General features: G+C 42.2%; 1 protein-coding gene across 1 annotated transcript in view; it reads right to left on the bottom strand.

The window, feature by feature from the left end:
* Positions 1-21890, bottom strand: part of FRAS1 (Fraser extracellular matrix complex subunit 1) — a 1404104-nt gene that overhangs the window by 721082 nt on the left and 661132 nt on the right. Inside the window, exons 13-15 of the mRNA XM_086961814.1 lie at positions 20083-20239; positions 19642-19842; positions 18825-19012 (exon numbers count right to left, since the gene is read on the bottom strand). Of these exons, the coding sequence (XP_086817940.1) occupies positions 18825-19012; positions 19642-19842; positions 20083-20239 (546 nt within the window). The remainder of the gene's footprint in view (positions 1-18824; positions 19013-19641; positions 19843-20082; positions 20240-21890) is intronic.

The raw sequence follows: 21890 nt of genomic DNA, 5'->3' as shown, positions 1-21890 counted from the left end.
AACCCCAGGATGGGGGAAAACCCACCAGTGCTGCAGCGTTAAATACATTTGTTAGGATTTTAGCCCAGAAGTTAGGATACATAATGAAAAGGTCTGCAGGCACCCCATCAGGGCATGGTGCCTTATTTTTAGAAGTAGCACGGATAGCACGTTCTACTTGTTCTAGTTCGAATTTGATGGGGGACCTGGGACAGCTGATAGTTGGGGGTACAGATGTTAGATCAGGCATGTCCGTGTCACCATAGATGTTCTTAAAATGCCCAAGCCAAACATCGTCCGAAATTACGCAGTCCATGTCTGAATTGTCGCTATCCGCAAAGAATGGCTGATTAATTATGGCCCAGAACTTCCTGCTATCCCTTAACACATCAACATCCTGTAAGCTATCCCATGCTTCCTCTTTGATTTTCAGTTTCCGACGGGAGATTGCCAATTTGTACTCCCTACGGAGAGAGGAAACCAAAATTCTATCTCTCGGGCTCCTTTTAAGTGCCTCCAGGAGGGTCTCATGAGCTTTAGAACAGGCGCTATCGAACCATCTATGGGCTTTCTTGTGGTGTGACCCTCTCCCCTTGTTTAGGTTAACTGCTATTTGTTTACAAATGGCTGAGAAGGAGGTTATTGTTCCCTCTCCCACAGCATTATCATCTAGGCAGATGCCCATATGGGATTCAGTTGTGGCCGTCAGTTCTTCAAAGAAGGCCTCTGGGACAATTTTGTCCCACTTTATCCGTCTGCCTTGATCCTTTGTAGAGATGGCTCGTGGTGCTTCCCTTCCCGGGGCCCTGGTGGTAATCTTAGCGCCTATGTCCAATTCTAAAACAAGAGGGTTGTGATCGCTAAATGAAGATATCACTACTCTATAGGCTAATATTATAGTCAGCAAAGGGGGTGACACAAAAATGTAGTCAATAACAGAGTTGACCTCCCTTCCTGTAAAGGTAGGTGCATTCTCATTACCACTCTCCCTACCTGGTTCTGATAGATTCATACTGGAAAGCAAAGCTTCCAGATCCTCTCCCTGTTTACCATGTTCAAAATGAGGTACCTTGCTATTTAGCTGCCCGTCTAAATCATCCCCATAACAATCCCATTTGCAAGGGTGTATGTTAAAATCCCCCATGAGAAAAATCTCTATCGAGTAAGAGTGATTGGCTTTATATGCTGACAAAAATTGTTCTAATATATTAAAATGTTCAAGACCATCCATAGCATTATACAAGTTTATCAAAATATATTTCTTATTAGACCAGGACCACTCCAAGATGAGAAAGTTATTTGACTCAATATGACATTTTCTAAATGACCCAGTAATATCTAAGGAGACAAGGAAAAGTAGACCGCCCTTAGATCTTCCCATAGTCCCTCTAATCGCAGGGGTAGAGAAGCTTTGAAAAACATCAAGATTAAAGCTAGAGTCTGCATCCCAAGTTTCCTGCAACGCCAGAATGTCGAAACGTTTTATAAATTGCAGCCAGATGGGATCAGCGCTTTTAGATCTAATGCCCGCCACATTCCAACTTAAAAATTTGCATGAGTCTGTGGGAGTTATAGGGAAGTCTCTATCCCTCCCCTCAATTACAGTTACCTGGCCCAGTCAGTCATTAGATTCCATCTGTGATAAGGGTGAGAACCTGTTACTAAGCTGTATCTCTCCCCTAGGTTGCACATTTATCGGGGAGGCTGGAAGTAAATCCATTGATTCAGTGTCCCCCATCCTAGTTGGCCTCTGAGCTAAGGTCCGCTGAGCAGTCATCCTAGCCTGGTATGTTAGATTGCTTGTATTGCTCGGTCTTGTGTATTGTTGGGAATATGGGGTTGCATGTCTATAAACACCGGGTGGAGGGTAAAAAAAAACCCAGGGGAAGGGGTCTGATGCCTTTATTGGTTAGCTCTGAAACATCCCAGAACAATCTTTCCGCACAGTTCCTATTCTTAAAATTCACCACCACACAATCCCCGGGAATGTTCTTTGGTCGATGCCCCACCTATCGTACCCTCCTTACCATTGTAATTGCACTAGCTATGTTAGCATCGCCTGAGCTAAACTGGTTGCACCACTGACTAGCTAAATTCAACAAGTCAGCAGTGGTCTCCCAATCCCCCCCTTTACCGGGGGAACTCCAGTGAAGATGGCCACCAAAGGAGCAGCATCTGGAGGCAACTCCAGGCTGTAACCAGGGTGACGGGGATGTCTACTATTGAACTTATCCCGGTTGTGGCATGCATTTTTCTCCATTATAGGGTTATGAAGCTCGCCCCTTGCGCTTGGCTTCCCCACTGTACTAGTAGCCCCTCCCTCACTGGTGGCCAGACTGGGGGTTGGAATGAAATTGTCAGCTGTAGACGGGTTATTGGATGCAACATCTGGCTTGTTCAGGCCTCCCTTATCCCCACTATGTTGTCTCAATAGCTGATCAATTTTTTCGCATTTAGAGAGAAGCCCTGCTTCGCAAGTATTAAGTGTGTCCACAATATCCTTAGCTATAGATACCAATGCAGGTTCCAAGCGCTCAATGAAAAGGTCCTCGATAAGTTTCCCAATTTGGCTCTTCATGCGAGAGTCCAGTCTATTGGTGTTTGCCAAATCTCTATTAGGCCTTCCCAGAGAGCTTAGTGGTTTTCTCCTCTTATGTGCCCTTTGTGGGGTCGCAGTGGGCGTGGGGGATGTAGGTAAGTGGACAGTAGAGGCATCTGGGGGAGTTAGTTGTGTGATAGGGGGTGGAATCAAATCCCGGTTGGTGATTACAACAGTTGGAACCAAGGGTATCTCCTTGTTATGGTCAGAACTCAGGGCCGGGTCTAACTCCTCTACATTCAGGCCCAGTTCTTTCTCAGCGTGTGCAATTTCTTTAGTCAGAGCCCCCACCGCAGACGTTAGATATGAAATAATTGATTCAGAATGTCTAGGGTGTTTAGCTTTTGACCCAGCATCATCTTTGGAGCCTACCTTTTTCCTTTTGCCCATGTTTGCTCCAGGTGGTTAGAGGGGGGGCCCAGCCCGGCCTCTTCTGGCCCCTGACGGCCACAGACGGCCCCGCCCTTGTCCCGGGCTTCTCCCGGTCGCTCCCGCGCGCGACTCGCGGGGTGAGAGGGGGTGTCAGCCTTTTACCGGCGCCTCCGGGTGCTCTTGGCGCGTCACGGGCGCGCTGCCGCCCCAGAGGCTGCTGGGGAGTGTGGTCCGGCTCGTCTGATCAGCCTCCCGGCGTCTCGCACTGCCGCCGTTCCCCTCACGGCTCTGCCCGATGGCGGAATTGCAGGTATGCCTCTGCACAACTGACTGAGTGAAATAGCTGTCTATTGTTTCACACGACTCTAGAGATTGACTCTTATTCTGAGGAGCAAAGTTGTCATGTTTATGCAGTTGTCGGAAGCTGAATCCCTTCTTGTCTGAGCCAGGGAAGCTGATCACTTCCTATTCAGTCAAGAAAGTTTCCAGTGACCTCTGAGCTAGCTGGCGAAAACCTAAATTAAGTCTAACATAGTCAGTAGAGACCTAGAAGACCACAGTCCTACGTCTACACTGCTGTTTATGTTATTCCAATGCGCAGGGCCTATAGGGAAAATAGGAAATACACTACAAAAGTTCAACCACTTCATTAAGAAGGTCAATTGTACACAGATGTGAAGCATCGCCGCCAGCTTCAGCCGCATTAGCAATGTTCATAGCAGATGGTACCTGTGTGCCTGTTGGTCCGCATATCTCACCTCCAGTTGGATTTGCCTTGAGATCTCAATGAATGCCGTCATCAGGATTGGTAGCCATTGGGGGTAACACAACACATGAGCCGTTACCGGACCCAGTAACGAGTCAACATCCGTTGGCATTGCCGATGGTAGTGTTAGACAGATATTTAACACTCATTATTCTCCAGAAAGCAGGCATCGTAGAACAGGGAAGCTGATCACTTCCTATTCAGTCAAGAAAGTTTACAGTGACCTCTGAGCTAGCTGGTGCAAATCTAAATTAAGTCTAACATAGTCAGTAGAGACCTAAAAGACCGCAGTCCTACGTCTACACTGCTGTTTATGTTATTCCAATGCGCAGGGCCTATAGGGAAAATAGGAACTACACTGCATGGCGCCCAACGTTTGGTAAGGCGATAAAACTAACGCACGACGTTAGAGTAACTCAGTCGTGCTTTTTCACACAGACCCTTTCTCCCGTAAATACTCCAATAGACGTCTGGAGTGGGTGAAAGGTTAAAATACGCCGGAATTTAGTAGGAAGGGATTCCTATATAAAGTTTCTGGTTTAGTCAACGTTGAAGGATACAGTGTTCCAAAATATTGTGCACCTAATCTTTGTTTCCTTGAAAACCTGATCTGCAACAAACAACCTTTCACACAGTAAAATGAGTGATGAAGAAAGGGATGCTGCTATACTAGCAATCAACTTATGGAGGAAGACACAAGTCTCCTACAGACTGACCAGAATGCTATCCTCATTCCGGTCAACATAAGAAAAACTATAACGTTAAAACTTATAGAAAACGGACTGACATCACGAGGTGGTACAGTCATTTTTGTGATAGAGGCACACGAATATCGGCAGACAGCGGTATTCTATTCTTGGATAAACTTTCCAGCGGCAAACGCTACAACACACGAGTTTCACTATTACAAAATAGAGGAACCACCTGAAGAGTACGCTCCTTTCGAGGAGATTGAAATCCCATTAAAATACCAAGAGCACCTGCTCTGGTTTAAAGGCGCCCTAAAACATAATGATCACATCACCAGGCTCGGTCCACTAGGTAGACCAGGAGCATTGTGGCCGGTTCTAGCCAGCTACACACCACATCCAGACATTGAAAAAATGTCAAGAGAAGAACTTTTAGCACAGCTAAAATTACTGATTAAAATACATAGACAGTTAGTCCAATATGTAATGCGGACTGCAACAGTCCAAACAGCTGTTAATGTTCCACAGCTGACCCCTCATCAGCGGAACACAAATACAATTACACCACAGAACATACAATCATGTCTTGGAAAAACTCCCGCAAAACGGGAACAAATTCCTTTTTGCTTCCAATGGGGGTCGCACCACATGTGGAGGACTGTGACACTTGGGGTACAGTCTTTGCTTCCATTTACACAAAAACACATGGTGTTCCATCCATGGCGGTAATACCGGATGTGCTAAAACAAATTCAGAATGAATACGGTTCAGAACCTGCTTTAACTCTTGGTATGAAATTACTGAAAGACTTCAAGCAGGTCTCGGCTATATTACTAGCCAACATAAAAGGAGAAGCAGCATCTGTGGCGATCCGCCAGAAATTGAAAGAAACAGATATAACAGATCAACCAATTGAGCTTGCCAGAATTATAGAAAAGTGCTATGAAGAATTAGGTAGAGATAGTTTGGGTGGGAAACCTATAAAACCCCAACTACTCGAAAAATCATGAAAAATGATTTATTAAAAATAATCTAAACACTCCTAAAAAGAGCTGGGATGGAAATAAACAATCCACTCCCAAAGAAAAAGTTTTCCAGTCCAGAGGAAGGTCTCCTCGACGGAGGGAAAGAACTCCGACTCGAGAACACCAGTCTCCCCAGAGGGAGCACTCTGAGAAAAGATATAACCTTAGAAATTGGGATAACTTGAAAAAGCCTGATAGATATCAAAGTATTGATACACGTCCCTCTCGATCTTTTTCACAGAAATCGGAAAGAAGAGGACGGTCAGACCCAAGGGAAGAGCACACCAAGTCCAAAGACAAGGAACCTGCTCAAAGTAAAACATTACAATTCCCAAGGAAGAAGGTAGCCAGTATTAGAGTAATCAAACATGTCGAGAATACTGAGGACACAGCTGAAAAACAGAGAGTGGGCACAGACAGTGCTAGACAGTGCAGCAGAAATCAGCATAGCTCGCAAGATCCTGATGAGTCATCTGGAGACAGTGGACACGAATGAATACATTCAGGTAGAAACTGCAGATACCAGAGTTAGCGAACCTCATAAGATATACGAAATAACACTGCGTATAGAGGGAGATAAGACAAGAAGGATAAGGGGTCTTTTTTGGGATAACCTCTCAAAAGGATATGACATCCTGTTAGCCGAGAAGGATTGGCCCCCAGAGTTTGTCAGGGAGTGCCCTCATGGCGATGAAATGATTATGCCTGCCTTCTCAGATCACATTCCAATTCACACTAAATATATATATGCAAGGAAATGGGCAGTAGCCCAGGCACCAGCATTATATAAAAAATCATGTAGGATGGGATGAGGACTCTCCTCGTCACAAAATCCAGTTAAAAAGTCAGCCGACTGCACAAAGGCAGTACCCAATTAAGCAAGAAGCTACAAAAACAGGTCAGGGAGATTTTAGATCAACTTGAATACCAAGGGGTAATTGAAACATGCACCTCTCAAATGACCAATCCTTTGTTTCCTGTCTCCAATCCGGACGATTCGTATCACCTAGTCTTGGACTACAGACACCTTAACTCATGTTGCAAAACATTTGCAGTACAACATTTGCATAGTGCTGCACTAATGAATAAAATAGTTCGCAAAAAATACAAAACGACATTAGACATATCTAATGGGTTCTTTTGCCAAAATATTGCATCAGAAAGCAGGTACTTGATCGCTTTCTCAATAATGGGGTCACAGAAAAATTTCTGTAGGCTCCCACAGGGATTCAAGAACAGCCCAGGACTATTCTCAGCCAGAGTAACAGAGTTACTACAAATATATGATGATGAGGCATTATCTTATGTCGATGAAATCTATCTCACAGACGACGACTTGGATACTCACTTGAAAAGGGTGAACACCATAATACTTGGGTTCGCAGCAGAGGGTTACAAATTCAACTTTAAAAAGTCACGAATTGCCCATCTAACAGTCTTATTTTTAGGATACGAATTATCAAGTGAAGGAAAAAGCCTAGCAGACAACTTATTAGAAAAGAGCGCTGTACTCCAAGCACCGAAAACGCTGAAGAACTTACAATCGATTCTAGGCTTCCTGAATTCCGGAAGAACTTACATTCTAAACTACGCACAAAGGATTAAACCTCTCTACGAATTAATAAAACCTGATTTTAAACCAATCAGCTGGACTCAAAAACGGAAATTTTGACATCACTGCAAACAGACATGTTGGCAAAAACAAAATTAAAAAACACGTGACAATACACGCAACCTTGTAATCCGAGTCATCCCAGGAAGATGCGGATTCACGTACCTGACCTCTAATGAGGGAGAAACAGTACCAATAGCTTACAAATCAAATTTGTACAAACAAGCAGAAAAAACATTCAGTATCACAGAAAATACTGTGAAGGCCGTGCAAACTGCTATAGCGAAAGAACGAGAACTAGCACAAGGCAAAAGGATCACTGTTCTCACAGCAGAATCCACCTTCGAGGCACTATTCAGCCCGGTAAACCTGCCTACAGTGCCACTGGATCCGAAATGGATACAGTGGGAAAATTCTCTTGCTGCAGAAGACGTGAAATACTATTTCGCCCGCACATGAAAAAACTGAATGATTTAAATTATGAAAAAGAATATCCTCTGCCAGTCGAAATTCTCCCTCTAGAACAGTACTCCTGTATAATCTATACAGACAGATTTGTACAGCATTACAATGTAGAAGATAAATCCTACGACGCAGCCTGCGCGATTGTTAAAGGTCGCTGGCTCTGCGGTAAATTCAGACCAAAAATAACAAAAACTGAATCACTCAGAAAATGTTCGGCTCAACGAGCTGAAATCAGATCTTTAAAGATGGCGCTTGAAAATGCCGAACGTGAATTCCCCACACTAATCGTGTGCGATTCGCATTTTTGCGTCAATTCTTACAATAATGATTTGCAGAGCAGGGTTCAAAATGATTACAAGGATGACACAGGTGCCACAATCAAGCATAAGATGCTTTGGAAACAAGTAGTTCTTTTACAGAAAGAACTACAAAAGACTCACGTGATACACACTCTGAGTCATTGACGTGATGGCTTTCACGTTGCAGGGAATTCATTGGCTAATACAGCCACAGTGGAAGCAAGTAAACCGGCTTCCGTAGCCACAAAAAAGCGTTCAGAAAAATACATAGACGGGGAAACCATGCTGGCAGTAAAAACGTCTTCAAAAGGCAACTGTGCAGCACTACCTGTGAACTATCCACTCAATTATACATACGTAATTGATGCAAACTCCGTTCCTTTTGCTCGAATCCCTGGAGTGGGGGATAGGGTAATTCCAAACACGAACCGGAGAAAGTTATTAATAGCAGACGCACACATGGGTGAAGGTCCAAGGCACAAACAGATGAAGGAATCTCTGACCGAATTACAAGCAGTATACTGGTGGCCAGGGATGAGCCTGCACCATTGTAAATTTGTAAAGAGCTGTCCAGACTGCGACAGAGACTGCAGTAACGAGTCAAGAGGAGTAATGCCATGGACTTGTATGAAGGTAGCATAGAGCTATCTACACATGCAATCCAGCGTCCTATTAATTGTTTAAGACTACATTCACTTTAAAAATGTGGCCCCAGCGCTCGGCTGACGCCAAAACTGTTATAAAAGATTTGCGAGTCTTTATCGGCACATACGCAATTGCCATGCTTCATTCTGACCAGGGTCCTGCTTTTAGCTCTCGAACTTATAAGGAGGCCATGACCAGCATGGGCATTGGATTGCGATTCTCTTGTCCATTTCGTCCTGAGGGAAATAGCGTAGTGGAAAGAAAAAAACGAGACATAAAGCAATCTATAACCGCAAAGGTATTAGGTTCGGGTGATGGATGGGTCAAACATTTAATAAGTGTCCAACGTAGTCTTAACAACCAGCCAAGAAATTCTCTAAAAGGTTTCAGCCTGTACGAACTATTGTTCGGAACTAGAATGCATGTTCAGGACTTAGTTAGTCTTGCTTCAGTGGTAGAAGATAAGAATAAAGACTTTGATATCAAAGATCGTTTGGCTGTTTTACAGGACTTAAATGAAACAAGAAAAGCCCTGAGCAACATAAAGTTAAAACAACAGCCAACCACCACTAAGGACACACCACCTGTCCCAGCAAGATCTGTCTGGATTCCAAAGATTGGGGTTCTGGTCAGAGAGAAAATAGCAGTGAAGAAGGAATTTGGGCCTTGTTACAGAAAAGCAGTACCTGTCTTAGCAATCAACGGAACAAGATCAGTAGTACTACCGCCCCTTGCTGGTAAAAAGGAGAACAGAGTTGTATCAATCGACCTGGTAAAACCACAATCATGTGGCCTATAATCAATAGCAGGCCCAGTGGACTCCCAAGAAGTAACAGAATACCCAAATTTGCAAGTATCCAAGAGGTTCAAACTGAAAGACTAATCACATTTGATAAACCTTCAGTGAATAAAAAAGGACTATGCAGAAATCCCATGGAACTTGTGCCTCTAGAAACACAGATTGAAACAGTTTGTCATGAAATACCAGTCTACAATGATGTAGCATCAGAATGTGCTAATGAAAGCCAAATGGGAAAAACTATTCCAACAATCGACAGAACTGCATCTGGCTACTTCATCAACTTCCACAAGTCAAGAAATTAATTCCCTTTGGGCGAATTAACATCAATACAAGGGTACTTACAAACAGACAATAAACTCACCAATACAAAAAAGTAACAAGGAAGCAATGATAATAATGAAAAATTCAATACACGTGAAAACACTATAGTAAAATTAAATCTCAGTACAATTTATTAACATACATTATATTGATTAAAAATTGGGAAACATACACAGGACGGAACAATAATAAATAAAAACATTCCAATAAAAAAGGAGCTACAGGAAAAAGGACTAAACTCAAATAAAACAATTATTTTGAATTTTCCTTAATTTCTTATTCCAAAATTCACTCCTTGAGCATCAACAAGAGTACTTCATCAACTTCGACAACTTTTCTGAAGATCACGGCGACCTTGAAGTAACGCCAAAAACAAAGACTTTTAAAGAAAAAGCACCAGAACTCTTTCATCAACTCACAGAAACCTATCTTATTTCTCCATGGTTAGAATTTTGGATTGGGCTAGGTGTATTTTTCCTCCTGCTTTGGCTCATCATGGTACTTTGTTTGGGAAAATTCATTGAGGGAAAATACAGTTCAATGGACACAGCTAGTCAGAACATCAACTTAGTTCTGAAACCTCACTGATCATCTCACGTCAAGTAAAGAGAACTATCATCAGTAAATGTCACCGCCATTCCAATACCCGGCGGGGTAGTTTGGGACAAGACAGACTATGAAATATATGGCCCGGTCGAGATCTTGAAATATCCTCACCAGTTTAAGGTTTCATTAAGTGACTTTGTAAAACCAAGTACATTCTCTGATGATTGGGACTTTAAAAGTATAAATGATATGATGTCAGATTTGGTGTTGTCAGCAAAATTTACAAAACATGATTATTTACAAGGTTCATCTAATTATTAACAGATGTACTATTTTTCACATTACGCAGACCACTATTTACATAAATCTGCCCAACCTAGAAATGTTTTTAAATATAACCAATGGGAACATTGTGCTACTCCACCTAAAAGCAGTTCAATAACATTCTATGAGAATTCCAATACTTCTCAGGGTTTACCACAAGTAATGCAAAAACATTTTATTATAAAACTGTTGGAAAAAACAGGGACGAAAACCATGCTGACAAATACTAAATTGATATATTCAGAATCATTATGAAAAAATTATTACATTTGGTTTTGATTTCTGGAAAAATAACATTGAAACAAAAACCATCTGGGGTACAAAAGATCGGAAGGTACAAGGCCTAGAAGCATTATTTCGAGCCTGCATGATCCCAGAACAAATAATGTTCTTGAATGACACAATTCAACAAACAACCTGTCTTGGCCTAGCTAAGATTAAAGACCTTAACAACCCGTCTATTCCAAAGCCAATACCTGATAATGGAACCACAGATATTGAAATAGACGTATCCCAAATTTTAAATGAAAACAGAACACATCCTGATTGGAAAAAGTGGTTAATCTGGCCTACAGACAAGAATAACTGTCAAGATAGATTCCTGAACAAAATACAGGGGTTACAAATGTCCAGACCAGACCCTAGATACTCCCAGAGACAACATCCAGGGATAGTAACAACATACAGTGTAGGGAACTCTGCCTTGAATGGCTACAAACATCCACACTAGCACAAATTAAGCAACACTTGTCTTTACTTAAAGATGGTGCTGACTTGCGCAATTTCATTATGGGACCACGCAAACAGCGTCAAAAACGTTTCATAGCGGCCAGCATATATGCGGCATACAACGAGGCTTGGAAAGAAACTCAAATTGAAACAGTAGAGAAAATACGAGAAATTGATCGTATTAATTTGGAAAAATCACTTTCTGTTGTAGACAATGGGTTAATGACTCTGTCCTCCAGAATATATTCACTGGACAGTATTGTATCATCTGCTATTGACATAATAGACCAGGACTTGCTAATGTTACAACATGGCCAGTCCCAATTATGTTCTATTGTACAGCTAGGCTGGACGTTGCAAAATCTTCGTTCAGGCTATGTGCCATGGAGTTTAATCAACACAACGTCATTGTTTTCCATCTTTAACTTTACTGATAAACAAATCAGTTTGGCACAGAAAGGAGCAGACTGTACAATCCTGAGCATCGAAAAACTTGAAAGATTACCATTGACAATGTCAGAAAGACCTGTCATTGAATGGATAATACACGGGATTATCACAATTCCGATAACAACTTTCCAATTTAAAAATTGCCTTGAATATATACCGGCAGGCCAGTATGAAAAGTTGGGTAAAGGATACATTAAGTCATCATGGAAATTACCTTATACACACACATGTTATAGTGACAACAACAAAAATGTATTTCTTAGTGGTAATGAGTGTAAACATTCACTAAGCGGTATACTTTTGTGCCAAGGTATTAACTTACATGGGGCCTGTGAGGGTACTTCAAACAACCTTTCATGCCACCAACATGGCACACCCTGCAGCACAAATAGAGCCATTCTTTAGGCAACTTTCTAACGGGAGTTACGTTTTAATAACGGATCACAGCTGTTGTGGCTTGGTGCCAGGGAAAGCATATCTCTTAAGCGTGAGTTCCATGGTCACTTGCTGTATGCAAGCATTGTATCCAAACGGCCCTGGAGACTCAGTGGCTCCGATTTGGCCTAATTTGAATATCTCTTCTATACGAATTGATACTTTAAGCAGAATGAAGTCTGTACTTTTGCAGACAACAGTGCCCATCTCGTCATCAAAAGAGACGTATGATCTCCAAGTTGCAAGGACGGCGGCAGAGATACATGCACTTTTATCAACAAATTGCCCGGTGCATTTCAAAGAAATGCTCAGCCAAATACTAAATATGTTGAATGCCAGTGGTATCTCGAATGTATTTAAGACAGTTTTTTCGGGACTGTTAACACCAATTCAATTCAATTCAAAGTTTCTTTATTCTACTGACAGAAAAGCAGTCATAAAAGCACATAAGTACATTGTTATACAATTCATTCAAGAAGATTTTTTAAAAACATTTCTAAAATAGGCAATTCGCAAGAGAATTAAAAGAATGCAGTAGTCCAGTATAAATGTGCCTATTCAAGACATGGTTTCATATATAGCACAGATCATCTTGGAATCATCCTTCCATACTTAATCTAAACTTCAGGGCTGTTTTTTAAAACCTACAGGTAAAAAAAGTGCTGTCGTCGTGCAACATCTGAAGGTATAAAAGTGCAGGCTTAATCTGTACAAAATTCAACTTTTTAAGCAAAGGTTTTAAAAACATTTTTCTTGGACTCGAATAGTAAGGACACAGGAATAAAAAGTGAGCCAGATCTTGCGGAGACTTGTTGTCGCAGCCGCAAGCTGGCAACACTTGACCTCTGTGGGCTCCACTCGGCACAGCTAAGAGCAAATGGTAGAGACCAAATCGGAATCTGCTCAACAAAAAGCGCTCGTATCTAGATATGTTCCATGATAAATATGGTTCGGAGAACACACAAGTCTTTGTTAGTGTGTGACTCCTTACGCTGGACTTCTTTAACTCAGTGTCTTCCCTGTCAAGTTGTCGTTTTAGCATGAAAGTGTTTTTTACAAAATTAACATCGTTCTTTGTGGTGTGCTGGGGTGTTAGGTATAGGTCCAATCTACCCAGGTCTTTACAACAGTTTCTTATATATTTCATCCAGGGTATCTTGAGATGTCCTTCCCAAGTGAGGGCTTCAGCGAGGATGCTATGAGTCAGTGGTATAGATACATTGCGCCAACTGTTTAACCAGCAGAGCAGGGGATTTGCAGCGATTTTGTCTCCTAGGTACGGTGTGCCCAGTTCCTCATGTACTAACACCATTTGAAGCGGTCCTGGGTATCTTTCCAAATTTTGTACATTCGATTTTTGGGGGCGTACCACTACTTTTGGGACTCGTAGCAGGTATTTTATTTTTGACTCTCCTGCTTCGATATGGCAAACCATAACGCAGACATGACTCCGGCACGGATGGAAGAAACGATCCTAGCAATTACGCAGGACCGCATAACTAAAGTCCTTGGGATAGCCCGTGTACGAGATCTGATTGTGACCTGGTTTCTTTCATTCAGACCTATATGGCAGACCTGCATCTTACCTGTGCTTCGATGTATGCTATGCGGAGAGGAATGCGTGTTAGACACCTGTCTTGCACTACCATCAGCAATACCAATGGACGTCGATACTTTGCTAAGTCCAGTAACGGCTCACGCATCGTGTTGTCCCCAGCGCTTAGCAATCCTGATGACGGCATTCGTTGAGACTCCTGCACTACGACTAGGTGGTGGCAGTGAAGCAAGTAATGAAAGCAGCATCACCCAGGTACGACCTTCTGTGAGCATTGCTGATCCTGAAATCGATTATAGCAATCATTCTCACAACTGCCAAGTTACAGCATTATCGAACTTGGTCGAACTGTCACCTGAATATATAGACCAATTCTTTGCGAGCCTGTCTGAAATGATGTTCTCCCCTGAACAGAAACAATAACTTTTTGGAAAAACATTCCGGTACACAGCGTTCCCATGAACTCTGAATTCGGCCTTCAGCTTTGATAAACAAAAGCTACTGAAAAGCATTTTGAACTATTTTAACCCGCTCACCATGAAATTAATTTTTCCAAAATATTTACCTTTTTTTCTGGCACACGTCCTTTGCTTAAAGTAGAACGATTCTTAAACAACAGAGCTTCTATTTTTAATAGATCTAGAGACAAAAATTTACCTTAGCCTATAGCACATTTTACAGCAAATTGTATTTATATGTGATGAAATAGTCTCGCCCTTCTTTTCTGTATTTAGAGACTTTTTCATGTGTAAATCTTCGCAGAATCGTTCAAATAATTACATATGCAATATTTTTGAATGATTACTATGCTTGATAACGTACAGTACCAATTCATTTCCATGTATTTCAAGTACACCATTTCAAATGCAAAATGTATTTTGGGGTGGGCATGAATACACGTGCTTCTTATTGCTTTAGTTTTTAGTAATTTGATAGACATAAATTCGTGGAGTGGGTGTTGTGTTTTATCTAGGACCCCGATCAATATTGTGACCTCATGCCCCTATAGGCTATAATCAATACATATCCCTATAATGGCATAACGATCAGAGCCATATTTCAGTAACTCGTCTCTGCAGCTCATGACATTCCATGACACAGCAGAAGCCACTTCCTTAGATTCCTAGATAGCACGCCGAGTTCTTTCGACATCTCAACCCGCAATCTGGGAAAGCCCCGCTTGCTTTGTTTTGATTAGTAATAGAACTCCTGCAAGCACTGTAAGAACGACCAGTTCTTAGTGACATCTTTATTGACGTCTTATGTCCAAAAACTTACGTCAAACTCGGCACCTTTCAGGTATAAATATACCAACGTTGCCTTAAGCAAACACACGGTGGTGGTGAATACTTGAGCAGAACAGCTGTCCCTTGCAGAGCCCAGCAGACGCAAGAAGCCCACGGACGCTGCCCCTCCTCCTTGATGCGCTGAGAAAGACGCTGTCTTTTCTCCTGCCGTGAAAATCCAGCTCCGGCGTTTCCAGCCTACCCTTGCGGGTAACTGGGATATCGGATCCTGAGAGGAGATACCAGACCTCCTGCATTCTATTCCAGAGGTACGGTGCTGACTAAACCCTTAGAGAGAATTCTTGAAACAAACTCTTGGCAAAACCAACTTAACTTAAACTGTTACTTACTCCCTCCCTAGTATTAGGCTTAGGTCAGGTACACTGGGGTAGGCGTAGTTAGAAGCACCAGTTGAGGTCGTTAGCCAATGTATATATGAATGTATATATTTTATTCATTTTAACCATCTTATGGCTACGAAACCATATCAATGCTTTTACAGTATTATTTCATAATACTCCTTTTACTGTACACACTTTTTATTATAACAAGTCTTGCAATTGTGGCAATTCATTTCTCTTGCATGAGAAGGAAGACTGCTCAATAAATAATATATTTTATTGAAAACGCCCGTCTCTCTATTCTCTGCATCCTGGTGAAAGTAAATCTGAACAAATTTTAACAAGAGGGGGGAGAGAGAGAGAGTCGGTGGATTCAGTCTCCCGAGTCATGTACATAAACAAAGTGGAATCCACTCAAGTGATAGTGATCCCTAGAGTGATGGGGAACACACAGTGTTGTTAAAATGCCCCTCACACACCAACAGGCCCCTTGGTGTCATGCTTCATCATCGGGGCCTTCGACCCCTCTACGGGATGCGGCGTGCTGCGACTCGCGAATACGCAGGAGCACTTGGAGTGAACTATGTGTGGGGGTGTGTGTTATATACCAAGATGTGAGTGAGGTGAGGTGAAAAAAGTGGATAAAAAATACCTGGCACGTGGGAAGAAAAAAAACTTTATTAAATCCCCGGCTGGTATTGTTAAAAATAAAAGTGCAAGGCGTGGTTTTCAAAAAGATACGTGTTAGGGTATCAAACCACTGTGTTAAAAGTCAACATGTTTCGGAGGTCAAGGCCCCCTTCTTCAGGACAAGGGTGAAAAGCACTTATCCTCGCCTTACTCACATGTAAGATGTCAAAGTGAAACATAAAAATTACCACAATGTGTAATGTTCCTCACTATGTTTTTTATGTAAGTGAGTGTCGTTGCGCCCAGTTGGCGTAAGAACTTTAAGTTCTCAAATACAGGACCTCATGAGCCTTTAAACGTATATTGGGGAATCCTTCCTTTCTAATCAGAAACGGTTACAGCAACAGCTAATCGCCTGCCTTCCCTCAACGCGGCTCCGAATTTTTATGTTTCACTTTGACATCTTACATGTGAGTAAGGCGAGGATAAGTGCTTTTCACCCTTGTCCTGAAGAAGGGGGCCTTGACCTCCGAAACATGTTGACTTTTAACACAGTGGTTTGATACCCTAACACGTATCTTTTTGAAAACCACGCCTTGCACTTTTATTTTTAACAATACCAGCCGGGGATTTAATAAAGTTTTTTTTCTTCCCACGTGCCAGGTATTTTTTATCCACTTTTTTCACCTCACCTCACTCACATCTTGGTATATAACACACACCCCCACACATAGTTCACTCCAAGTGCTCCTGCGTATTCGCGAGTCGCAGCACGCCGCATCCCGTAGAGGGGTGCGAAGGCCCCGATGATGAAGCATGACACCAAGGGGCCTGTTGGTGTGTGAGGGGCATTTTAACAACACTGTGTGTTCCCCATCACTCGAAAGTAAATCTGCACAACTGACTGAGTGAAATAGCTGTCTATTGTTTCACACGACTCTAGAGATTGACTCTTATTCTGAGGAGCAAAGTTGTCATGTTTATGCGGTTGTCGGAAGATGAATCCCTTCTTGTCTGAGCCAGGGAAGCTGAGCACTTCCTATTCAGTCAAGAAAGTTTCCAGTGACCTCAGAGCTAGCTGGCGCAAACCTAAATTAAGTCTAACATAGTCAGTAGAGACCTAGAAGACCGCAGTCCTACGTCTACACTGCTGTTTATGTTATTCCAATGTGCAGGGCCTATAGGGAAAATAGGAACTACACTACAATGGGAAAACAGCACAGCACCTCAGATCCCTGTTTGGAAACATCTGGAGAAGAAGGAATGCCCTACTTGACCCTTGAAACTGTACATAAAGAGAATTGCACTCATGAAGACAGCTCCTGCTGCACTCTCAAGTCTTCACAAACTAGGACATCGCCTGTTTTAACCCCTTGCGTGCTGATGACAGAACGGTTCCGTCATCAGCGTTGGTTGAGCTGTGCTGATGACGGAACCGTTCCGTCATGACTCCGCCCGCGCAAGGCGGAGTCAGCACAGGCGGAAAATACGCCCCGCACGCAAGGGGTTAAAGGCTCAAGGAGTGGACTCCCTGATGAGCAACAGCAAGAAAAGTGGTGGAAGAAGTCACCTGCAGCATCTCCAACAAGAACAAGCCCAGGTGACCAGCTTCACATGGAGTTTACTGGAGTTGACCGGGTGCATTGTGGGAATTGTAGTCCCAAACCCCCAAAAGGCAAATCGAGCTTCTGGACCCTTGGCTGGTACTGTGGACCCTCAGATGACCTTTCAGAAGAAGTTCTGACAGTTTGGGAACTTTTGGACAACTTTTTGGAAAAAGCCACATAAGTCCACTGACCTTAACAACAAGAGTCAAGCTGGCAACGTTGAATTGCGACTAAGCCTGACCGTGCAGGCTTGCCTCATGGAAAGCTTCGGAGGACTTCGACAATGAAAAGAAGACCACCAAGGCATTGCACTGCAGCAGGACGTCGTCATCGAACTGGAATCCAGACTGACTAAGCCCATTGTTCGACGTCGAGAGAGAAAGCTACACAAAAGTGACTAAGCCTGAAGGTAAAAACATGACCAGGCCCTACTGCTCATCGTAGCCGACTTGTGCCCCATCGTGGTCAGCCTGAAACTCTGACTTTGTCCCGGTCGAGCGCGACCAGATAGCACTAGTTGATGCTATTCACTTTTAAGCACTAGAAAGCACATTTTTGCATTTAAAAAATTGATATCTCCAGTTCCATATAGTGGATTTTAATTGTGTTTGCGTCTTGCTTATTTACTTTTGTGGTGTTATTAAGCGCTTTACACATTTGTCTACTAAGTTAAGCTTGACTGCTTGTCAGCCAATCTACCAAGGGTCGAGAAAGGATTCATTTATTGAGCCTTAACTGGACCTTATTTGTAATTGTGGTGTTATTGTTAGCTGAAGATATCTAATTGCACCTACTAATAAACCATCTTTCTATCTATCTATCTATCTATCTATCTATCTATCTATCCATCAGCTATGAGGTGACCCTATCAGCTATCCCTAGTAATTTCTCTGTACATTACATTGGTATGTGTATCCATGATGCATTCACCTCACTCCTGCACATGCCACCGCTGTCTTACCTCACCTCATTCGCACTTAGATCTTTATGAAATAAGCCTTTGCATGGGATATTCAGGCTAGAAACAACAAAATATTCCTGACAGGAGAGCATTGTGTATTGTTGTCAAAGAAGGCATAAGCCTTAATGTCTAATGAATGGCTCAACATATCAAGATGAATATCAAAAGCTTACTCTTCAGCTTTTGATACAGACAGGAAAGGAGAGTAGAATATCGTTAAATGAACCTGTTAATTTAAATAATTACTTACAAAGTTTATACAGAATTGAGATACAGGACTATAATTAGTTAGGATTTGGTAAATAAAAAATACAGTTGCACATTGCCACTTACTGATCTTCGCTAGTAAGCCACAAGCATGCATTAAAGACAACAAAAACACTCACAAATGGGGGTGAAGGTAAAATGAGGCTCCCTGCAGCTTCTCGGTCAATGATTGTCACTGTGGCAGTGGTGATATCGCCAAGCACAGCCTCAACCGGATCATCAGGTCCCAAAACCAGAGAGAATGATTCATGCCATTCTCGGTCTTCATTGGATAAAATCTCTACTTTAAATATAATATGGTCCATCCCTAGAAAAATTGAGGCAGTAGAAAATGTTTTAAGAGAAACTGTGAAAGGTTTCCTTAGACGTGTTCCTAGTAGTAAGGTAATATGCAAGACATATTTTAGGATTCCTCAAACCTGTGCTTTCTAAGTAATGGTATGCCAAACTTCAAACAGCCACTTGTGTTATTTATCAAAGGGATGAGGATAAGACAACCTTTCCCCACTAAACAAAGCGCTCAGGATTTTTGTTGTAATTTTTGCATTTCACACACTCACAGGGCCCCATACTTTGCCAATCATTCAGGCCAGCCAAATTCAAGGACTCCTGCATATTTTGATAGCTTGTCACTAAACCGGACTAAAACGGCGGGACTGTACGCAGATCTCACCAGAGAGTTAATATCTGCTGTGTTTCAATATAAGAGTTTTCTGAATAAAAACAATAAACAGAAAAAATATATCACGATCAACAAATCAATTTCTCCGACACACATTCATCTTTTACGACCAAACATTTTACTGAGTTTCTTAACCAGGCTACATTAAACAAAATAAAACGGATGCATACTAATTTAAAAGATGGCATTATTTCTAGTCAAACTAAACTATGTAATGAAAAGTCAAGACACAATCTTAAACCACCAATTCCTACCATGGTTGAATTTAAGAACTCTGCTCTTCGGGTAGTAATCAGTTCCAGACTGAGCAGAACCATCTCTTGTGCTACACCGTACTTTTGATGTCCTGTTGAGATCTCCTCTTCTGATAACTTTAACATTTAATACTGCAACTTCTTCCAGCTCTTGTGGTTCACGAACTTGATATGCAGTTTCTTCAAACTCAATAGTAGGTGCTATAACAAATAAATGCAGAAAAGAAAATGTAACTGGTAGCTGTGAGATGCATGTCAAATGCTTCAATTTATTTCCAACACAAATTTCAACATTAGGCCTTTACTAACTTTCCATTTCCATAGTATCAATTAAGTCCACCCAAGGCCTATTAGAATCCTACGTTGATTTCTGAAGACCCTTAATTTTCTGTTGGTAATTCTGCAGCTAAAAAACTGGGACAAAACAGGGTTTTGGCTTACCATCTTCCTCATTTGAGATAGTTATGATGGCCATGTCAATCTTTCCAATTCGAGCACCGCTCCAGTGGCTACCAAGTGGGTTACTGAGAAACACCTTGAACTGCTCCTCTGGTTCAAACACGGAGTCGTTATTTATAAGGATAGAGCAGTTCTTTACCTGGAAGCCAAGAAGTACACAAATATATTGAGAGCAGTGAATGATAACACACAAGTCCAAACGCTGCAAAGCTGAACAAATCATTAAGCATAATGCTGTGTGCACTATTGTGTGATGTAGGGTGGAGGGGAGAGGGTAACAGCGGGTAGAATGAAAGGGGAAAGTCATACTTGGGGACAACATGGGGTGAAAACGCACAGGGTTCGCTGGGGTTCCTTTTCTCTCCGGACTTCTAAGACCCTCTCATTGATCTTCCTTGCAACCTTTGTCAAGCTCACCTTTTACACAGGGCAGTTAACTTGCGGTATGCCAAAAAAGGCATCTTGCAGACTTACAAAGATATGTCGGTTATACTCCCGCATAGCTTGTAGAACGAGTTAAAAGATAGCTATTTTGACCTACTTAAGGCAGAATTTGTTCAGAGACTTGTGGGCTCATACTGGTCTTGAACGTCACCTTTCCTAAAGAATCAGGAGAAATAGTTACCTTATGTAACAATATTTCTGGTGGATACTGTATATTACCATGGATTCCTCACCTAATGAATATCCTCCAAGGGGCACAATGAATTCCGAAACATTTTACGAGAGCAATCATTTTCCAGCTTAGCCTCTGCCACAAATCTGCCCATCCAGGGTGTGACAACATCGGAGTATATAAGGTGCCAACCAGTGCACTGGCATCAGTTTCTGCTACTTTTACGTTCCTCATAAAAAAAACAGCATATATGTTTGCTTACCCATGAGATCTTATTAGTCATGGCACTAACTCAGATGGAAGGAGGGAGGGAGGAAATCAGCAGAAAGATATAGTATCCACCAGAAATATTACTTTCAAAAGGTAAATAACATTTGCTTCAGATGAATACTTCGCCCAACAGATTTCTTATCTTTTGAATGGGCCCCAAATCAATACTTCTCTAGAAGGAAGTATTGAGTAGTGCCAATTAACTAATGAGGTGATGGAACATTGCCCTAGCTAATTATCAGAAACTATATAGTTGAGCTGTGACCACCCAACCGATCTCAACAACAGAAAACCTCCAGTAAGAAACGTGGAAGAAGCCATGGACGTAGTGAGGTGGATATAAAGGCCAGATGGAGGGTGTAACTGGGCCTATTCATTGCACATTTTTATAGAGAGGGCAACCCCAACAGGAACTAGTAGAAAGTCAGTTGTTACTTCAAAGTCAGTTACATTGGGCGATCCTACATTGTGTATTTTTAAACAGGATGGGGTTTAACAGCGCACACTTTTACGTCTGCAGTCCTTAATTTTACAGATCTTACTTTTAAACCCCTTTTATTTAATGTATACATTGTGGGAAAGTGTCATCTTTCTTGCATTGGTATGCCTCACTTATTTTCTGAACTGCTGATATGCTTTGACTGAGTGTGCCCTGGGTTCCTGTCAACCAGGTACCCATGGCCTGTGTTCCTTCCCTAAAACTGTGTGAAACTAAAACACAATTGGCACCTCTGGCCACCTGTCAGCCCCTAGTAAATGGTACCCTAGGTACCCAGGGCATGGTGACCAGAGAAGACCCCTGAGGGCTGCAGCACTGGTTGTGCCACCCTCAGGGGCCCTGTACCCTGGCGCCCACACACTGCCTTTGCAGGCTGAGTGCCTAAGTACAGAACTAAACCAAGAG

The sequence above is a fragment of the Lissotriton vulgaris genome, chromosome 3_1 (assembly GCF_964263255.1).
Source record: "Lissotriton vulgaris chromosome 3_1, aLisVul1.2, whole genome shotgun sequence".
NCBI lineage: Eukaryota > Metazoa > Chordata > Amphibia > Caudata > Salamandridae > Lissotriton > Lissotriton vulgaris.
Note: the sequence above shows the minus strand (reverse complement) of the source record. Positions and strands in the feature narration are given on the sequence as shown.